A 7,749-nucleotide genomic window follows, 5' to 3' on the forward strand; every position below is an offset into this window, starting at 1 on the left:
AGGAAGAACACAGGTCCTTTAGAAAGACAGCTGAATCTTGTGGCCAATATCTGGTGAAGTTATTGGTCTCCAGTTGCACTGGCATAATTGTTAGGTAATAATTAGGGGTTCATTTTGATGCAGCATGCAACGTAAAGAGTAATCATTAGAAAAGGGTGGGTTGAATCTCTTCATTTTTAAATAATGTCAATGTAATGTTTTACAAGATACCATTTTGAAAATGTCTCGAGGGTATTGCTGCTATGATAACATGACGTGTAAGTATCAGTTCTAGCTGAATTTTTTCTTTTAAAAAGGACAATGATGCTTTTGGGGGGGGGGGGAAGTATTTTTTTTATTTTTTATAATTAATTCAATACTAAGGCTAGGTTCATTTCACGAGGTCAATGACAATACTGTACATCAAACTGAAGTGACACAGAGTGCAGCGCAGCTTCACTGACGGCTATGTTGTTCGGGGCTTCTGTTACGACTTCTCTATGGAGCACCGACTGACTGCTACCTCTTTCACAGAAACAAGAGTACTAAACTTGGTAACAAATCACTTGCCATCTACTAGGCCTACTACTGCTGGCTGGCTAGCTGGCTGAGGCTTGCGAACGATGCCAGAGGACAGAGGAAGAATAAGCTACAGTATCATCTTACTTCACCTGAGCAGTAACTAGTCTTGATCAGACTGGAGTCCATAACACTTCCCCTGGAATGATCACATTGTCAGACAAATAGACTCCTCCCTCACTAGCCTATTTCTCTCCCAGCCCAGAGACGTGGCTGGGAATGGACAGACAAACAGATAGACTAGACTGGTGTTGATAAGGCTGCTCCATTTTGGTTCCCTCTCACAGCAGTTTTTACGTGTGTCTCCCTCCCATAATTGCACTTTAACCTGGACAGAGGCAGGGCACTTCACTCCCTGGGTGGAACAGGGGGTGGGGTTTGGCGTGGCCACACCGCTTAGGTGTAGAAAGTAGTCTCTGCCCCCTCAGCCCCGGCCTCGGGCTCCACCTTCACGGCCAGATGAGGCTTCTTGCGGAGCCGCTTGGCTTCGTTCTGCAGCTTCTGGCGGATGTAGCCCTTGATCTCCGAGTCCGTCTTCCCTGGGAAGTAGTGCTGCACCGCCCCTGTGGGTGAGAGGTCAAAGATCAGAAACCTATAGAGATGTAAAGTTATCATTACTTTGGAAATAACCCATTTTTGCATGGACATTGCCGTTCCACCATTTTAAAGGCGTCAACTGGGTGGGGATTCCTATGAGTTGGGAGCGATCAGCCAAAAATCAGAGCATCAGAGCATTGTCAAATGCATTTGTCACATGCGCCGAATAAAACAATGAAGAGGTGACTCTGGGATGCTGACCTTCTAGACAGAGTTGCAAAGTCAAAGCCATATCTCAGACTGGCCAATAAAAATGTAAAATGAAGATGGGCAAAAGAACACAGACACTGGACAGAGAAACTCTGCCTAGAAGGCCAGCATCCCAGAGTCGCCTCTTGACTGTTGACGTTGAGACTGGTGTTTTTCTGGTACTACTTAATGAAGCTGCCAGTTGAGGACTTGTGAGGCATCTGTTTCTCAAACTAGACACTCTAGTGTCCTTGTCCTCTTGCTCAGTTGTGCACCGGGGCCTCCCACTCCTCTTTCTATTCTGGTTAGAGACAGTTTGCGCTGTTCTGTGAAGGGAGTAGTACACAGCGTTGTATGAGATCTTCAGTTTCTTGGCAATTTCTCGCATGAAATAGCCTTCATTTCTCAGAATAGAGTTTCAGACGAAATGTATTTGTTTCTGGCCATTTTGAGCCTGTAATCGAACCCACAAATGCCGACGCTCCAGATACTCAACTAGTCTAAAGAAGGCCAGTTTATTGCTTATTTAATCAGAACAACAGTTGTCAGCTGTGCTAACATAATTACAAAATGGGTTTCTAATGATCAATCAGCCTTTTAAAATGATCGACTTGGATTAGCTAACACAACGTGCCATTGGAACAGTGATGGTTGCTGATAATGGGCCTCTGTACGCCTACGTAGATATTCCATTAAGCTACAATAGTCATTTACAACATTAACAATGTCTACACTGTGTTTCTGATCAATTTGATGTTATTTTAATGGATAAAAAATGGATTTTCTTTAAAAAACATGTGCGGGAATACAGGCTAGTCAAGGTCATTTGCAAAGTGACTATGCATAGATAATAAACAGTGAGTAGCAGCAGTGTAAAAACAGAGGGGAAGGAGGGGTCAATGTAAATAGTCCGGGAGGCCATTTGATTAATTGTTCAGTTGTCTTATGGCTTGGGGGTAGAAGCTGTTAAGGAGCCTTTTGGTCCTAGACTTGGCGCTCCGGTACTGCTTTCCGTGCGGTAGTAGAGAGAACAGTCTATGACTTGGGTGACTGGAGTCTTTGACAGTTTTATGGGCCTTCCTCAGACACCATCTAGTATATAGGTCCTGGATGTCATGAAGCTTGTCCTCAGTGAAGTACTGGGCCGTACACACTACCCTCTGTAGCGCCTTACGGTTGGATGCCGAGCAGTTGCCATGCCAGGCGGTGATGCTCAGTCGGTCAGGATACTCTCGATGGTGCAGATGTAGAACTTTTTGAGGATCTGGGGACTGATGCCAAATCTTTTCATTCTCCTGAGGGGGAAAAGGTGTTGCGTAACCTCTTCACAACTGTCTTGGTGTGTTTGGACCATGATAGTTTGTTGGTGATGTGGGCACCAAGGAACTTGAAACTCTCGACCCGCTCCACTTCAGCCCCATCGATGTTAATGGGGGCCTGTTTGGCCCGCCTTTTCCTACAGTCCACAATCAGCTCCTTTGTCTTGCTCACATTGAGGGAGAGGTTGTTGTCCTGGCACCACACTGCCAGTTCTCTAACCTCCTCCCTATCGTTGTCGGTGATCAGGCCTACCACTGTTGTGTTGTCAGCTAACTTAGTGATGTTGTTGGAGTCGTGCTTGGCCACGCAGTTGTTGGTGAACAGGGAAAACAGGAGGGGACTAAGCATGCACCTCTAAGGGGCCCAGTGTTGAAGATCAGCATGACAAATGTGTTGTTGCCTACCCTTACCACCTGGGGGCAGCCTGTCAGGAAGTCCAGGATCCAGTTGCAGAGAGAGGTGTTTAGTCACAGGGTCCTTAGCTTAGTGATGAGCTTTGAGGGCACTATGGTGTCTTCTTCAGCTAATTGTTTTGCCTAGTTTGTAAATGGCTTAAAGCTGTATCACTGCCATCTATCTAATGGGCACAATAAATGAATGATAAGATTTGGTTTAAGACTCCAGCACTGCAGGTGGCGGTAAATCACCGATATTAGCTTTACACTTTTTTTCAAACATCAAACTCTGTAAAATGGAGAGAGCCTCAATGGCGCTGCCCATGTTGTCAGATGCCATAATGGCACAGATACAAAGCTGAGATCTCTATACATCTCTATGACTGTACCAAGATTACCGCGGTCTATAAACGACAGTTTGAGTCCCAGGCAATGTCCAGAAGTCAAACGGAAATAACAGCACTGTTACAGCAGTCATTTAGCAGACACTCTTATCCAGATCGACTTACAGTCACCGCTTTAATAGGAAAGTATGAAGTTGACGTGAAAGGTATTTACATTGTAGCATGATGTTAGGGCGGGAAGTGTGACATAGCTGTTATCAGGGGTGTGCCTAACTGTTATGAGGGGGTGTGCCTAGCTGTTATGAGGGGGTGTGTCTAGCTGTTATGAGGGGTGTGCCTAGCTGTTATGAGGGGGTGTGCCTAGCTGTTATGAGGGGGTGTGCCTAGCTGTTATGAGGGGGTGTGCCTAGCTGTTATGAGGGGTTGTGTTTAGCTGTTGTGAGGGGGTGTGTCTAGCTGTTATGAGGGGGTGTGTCTAGCTGTTATGAGGGGGTGTGCCTAGCTGTTATGAGGGGGTGTGCCTAGCTGTTATGAGGGGGTGTGCCTAGCTGTTATGAGGGGGTGTGTCTAGCTGTTATGAGGGGGTGTGTCTAGCTGTTATGAGGGGTGTGCCTAGCTGTTATGAGGGGGTGTGCCTAGCTGTTATGAGGGGGTGTGCCTAGCTGTTATGAGGGGGTGTGTCTAGCTGTCTCAGGCTGCAGTACAGACGAGACCTTACTCAGTATTGCCTGGATCTCGTCTGCAGGCAGGGCAGGCTTGGGTTGGCCCCTCTTGTTGTTGACGATGCCGGAGATGGAGTGAGAGGCCAGGCAGTCCCTCTCATAGAGGCCCCGGAGCAGGTCGTTGGTCAGCTTCTGGGCAGTGGTCCCCGTGTTACAGCGGTCAAGCAGCTCTGCAGTGATGAACTGGAGGGCATAAGCCATTCGGTTGCGTCTTTAACATTGTCGTGGCCCATCCCATTTTAGAGATACAGTGGGGTCTGCAATCATTGCACCCTCGATGGGCATAAAAGACAGTATAAATAATACAAATACTGAGCTGTACTGTATGCAAAAAAAGAAAAGAAAATTATATTATTTTATTTTATACTAATACAACTGCTCAGAGAAAGAGAGAGGGGTCAAAATGATTTTGCTTCCACTGTTCCCGGGGCCCTTATGGTCAACGGCATCGTGAGCTTTACCCGGTACCAGGACATTTTAGCCCAAAACCTGGTTGCCTCTGCCAGGAGGCTGACACTTGGCCACAAGTGGAACTTCCAGCAAGACAATAACCCCAAGCACTAATCAAAAATCCACAAATAAATGGTTAATTGATCACAAAATCCACATTTTGCAATGGCCACCTCAGTCTCCGGACTTGAACCTCATTTGAAAACCTGTGGTTTGAAGGATATTAAGAATCTGGAAAGATTCTGTATGGAGGAATGGTCTAAGATCCCTCCCAACGTGTTCTCCAATCTCATAACACATTTTAGAAAAAGGCTCAGTGGCATTATCCTCACAAGGGGGGGGGGGGGGGGGTATGCAAGAGCATTGAAAACAGGGGTGCCAATCATTTTGACACCTATATTTTATTGTATTACTTGTTAAACAAAATCTCTTTCTCTGAGCAATTGTATTAGTATAAAATAATGACCTTTCCCATTTTTTTTGCATACAACACAGCTCAGTATTTGTATAATTTATTTTATACAGTCTTTTTTGCTCATCTTTATCAAGGGTGCCAATCATTATGCCCCCCACTGTATACTGACATTCTGCTATAAGACCAAGACCAAAGCCCTATTCAGTTAACTTCAAAGAAAACATATAATTTTGCATATTGCATGACATCAAAAGTGACTTCTAGTACAGCTTTGAACCTCTCCCGAAAACCTTTGCTATATATTTTTGATGTCAAAGACACTTAAAAGTGGTTCATCACCTCCTGATAGAGAGGTGGTCCGTTGATCTGGGAACCCCCATCATGAGACCCCGGAGGTTGTCCATTCTGGTGGGGGTGGAGGGGCTCTAGTTTGGCCGCCCAGCACCCGTTCAGCACCCCTGGAGAGGCCAGCAGGGCCGACGTTGTCATGGCACCACTCCTCACCAGGATCTCGGGCATGCTGGGAGATGTAGTTCTCCGGTCCGTGCTGCTCGACCACACCTCCGTCCTCTCGATCAGGGCCTCCAGGTTACGTGCCAACTTTCCACACGCTAGCATACGATAGATTGTATGGCAGTCAATAGCATGAATCCCACAAGAATTCAAGAGATTAAAGCATCCTGGGTTGCTCTTAGGCACAGATGTAGGAACAGCATACCCTCCCTGACTCCTGACCTTAATCATTAGCAGGGGAAATTAAAAACTGAACTTAGATCAGTGTCTAGGGGCAACTTCCTCCTTATTCTCCTGCCTGGACCTCACCTGTGAGGCATCTGATTTGCTCCCTCAGGTTGTCCATCTCTCGCTGCATGCTCAGCACCATGGCAACCAGGTCAGCCTTTGAACGTGACTGTAGGCCTCCAAGACCCTTTAGAGACATTAAGAAGTCAAAAAGTCATACATAGAAAGTCTAAACCACATGCATGCAATCACACACACCCACACACACAGCCATCAGCCAGTGTACCTCTGCCATGAAGTCACCCTCCTCGATGCGTTCCACACTGGGGTTGTCTGACACTGGTATCTGTTTTGAGATAAGAAATCAGTCATATACGTTGTCTCACGTGTGTGTAATTGTCACAGTTTTTTTTATGTATTATATTATGTATAATCAGCTATGGTCTGCTATGGTGAAAAATCAGAACCAGGTTGAAACAACAGAAAATCCCTGTGATGATACCATATTCTTCTTCATAAATTATTTTGTCTTGACAAAAAGTAAATAAAGTTTCATTGTCAAGCTATGATTCAGCATCCTTCCTTTATTTAGGAGTAGTAGCAACAACATGTTACTTGTTGCTGTCTTGGCTTGTCGTTCTTTTCTCCACTTCCCCTTGCCAAAGGTTTGTGCTCTCCTCCTCCTCTCCGTCATTGAGATCAATGGCTGCCCTCACCATGCCCCTCTCACAATAAGCGCCATTAGAACAAAACACCGCTGAGAGGTGAATGCGCTCTGTGTCACTACTACTACAGCCTTGTGGTTCCAAGTTGTAACCCCTTAAGTGAGGAGGTGGGGTGCTATATTTCTAACGTACAAATAGGATTTATGTCGGTCGGTCAACATGCTCATATGATGCCACCACAATGAGCAGACGCGTGCCAACCCCGAAAGATAATAGAGAAAACTTTGTCGCAAAAAAATATGATATGATAATAGTCGACCCAAACCCTCGTTTTCAACTTCTGGAGAGCAATGTTGCATGGTGGATTCTCTTCTACGTTCTCATTCACCGGGTGTGTGTGCTTTCTTCTCTTCTGCAGTCTGTGCTGTAATAGACAGTCCGGGTAGGGTAATTAGCGACATAAATCGTGAGCGACAAATACTCGCCCCTCACGGAATGGGCAGTTATCGTTACTGTATGAAGACCAGACTACAAATAACCGTTAAACGTTTACGTACACATGGAGGCTGGCTGTGCGATGTCGTGTTGCCAAAGTCTTCGTATTTGGGGTCTTCCTCCTCCTCTTCTTCATATTCGAGGTCGAAAATGCGCTTTGCTATTGTTTTCCTTCTCATCTTTCTCCCATTATCCTTTCCCCCCACTGAAACACTGGCTGCTTCTTGAACATGCTGGTCAATACACTGTGCTCGGCTCCCCGACTTTCGCGTCAATGCTGGGTAGGCACCCGCATCAGCCGTGGTGCGGGGAACAATATTTGTTACGGTTGTCCTACTTTGTGTACTTATTGCATCTCAGTTAGTAGAACTGTGTTCAACACACTTGATTTAAAGCTGTTTTTCGGTGAAATGTACCGTGGCATGACATGGCAAGATTGGACAAAGCCTGCTCAAGATGAAAGCAGCAGTTATAGCTTTGGGCATGATCATGACTTTCAAGTACATTTATTGTTTAATTATTTCACAATTATTTGAATGGGAGGGTTTATTCGAAGGCATAAAGTACACTATGTGAATTTCAATTGCATTACTAGGCTATAGGGTACTAGGGGGTAACTAGCCCCCTGGCTTTTCTGAAAGGGGGCTTTTCTAAAAATGTTAAATAAAAAGTTACCCCAGTAGAAGATTATGGGATAGGGTTTCACGCAAGTGTGTTAAAATCCATTTAATCCGTTTTATCAAGACATTATTTAGTGAGTAATACTTACAAGCTAAGTCTACTTGTCTTATTTTAATTATTTAAATAAAATATGGGGGGAAATGTTGTTGCACATGTCCCAATGAATATCCGCACTAT

General features: G+C 45.3%; 1 protein-coding gene across 4 annotated transcripts; it reads right to left on the reverse strand.

The window, feature by feature from the left end:
* Positions 1-307: 307 nt before the first annotated feature.
* On the reverse strand, positions 308-7,366 carry LOC110486160. 4 transcript variants are annotated; one of them, XM_021557558.2, is made up of 7 exons: positions 6,954-7,365; positions 6,785-6,820; positions 6,018-6,077; positions 5,813-5,918; positions 5,330-5,601; positions 4,122-4,308; positions 308-1,121 (listed from the first exon to the last, which is right to left on the reverse strand). In XM_021557558.2, exons 1-7 carry the CDS (start codon positions 7,068-7,070, stop codon positions 955-957), a joined length of 945 nt encoding a protein of 314 aa, XP_021413233.2. In that variant the 5' UTR covers positions 7,071-7,365; the 3' UTR covers positions 308-954. The 4 variants fall into 4 exon arrangements, with proteins under 4 accessions (XP_021413233.2, XP_021413232.2, XP_021413234.2 ...); XM_021557557.2 differs by having other exon boundaries at positions 6,722-6,820; positions 6,954-7,362; XM_021557559.2 differs by lacking the exon at positions 6,785-6,820 and having other exon boundaries at positions 6,954-7,366.
* Between the last annotated feature and the right edge of the window lie 383 nt (positions 7,367-7,749).

Source organism: Oncorhynchus mykiss, chromosome 13, assembly GCF_013265735.2.
Source record: "Oncorhynchus mykiss isolate Arlee chromosome 13, USDA_OmykA_1.1, whole genome shotgun sequence".
In the NCBI taxonomy this organism is placed as follows: Eukaryota; Metazoa; Chordata; class Actinopteri; order Salmoniformes; family Salmonidae; genus Oncorhynchus; species Oncorhynchus mykiss.

Coding starts and splice junctions, on each gene's coding strand:
- LOC110486160 (XM_021557557.2), bottom strand. CDS start 7,070: ATGAGAAGGAAAACAATAGCAAAGCGCATTTTCGACCTCGAATATGAA. Junction 6,821..6,953: donor CGCACAGCCAGCCTCCATGT/GTACGTAAACGT, acceptor TGTCTATTACAG/CACAGACTGCAGAAGAGAAG. Junction 5,602..5,812: donor GCAAATCAGATGCCTCACAG/GTGAGGTCCAGG, acceptor ATCGTATGCTAG/CGTGTGGAAAGTTGGCACGT.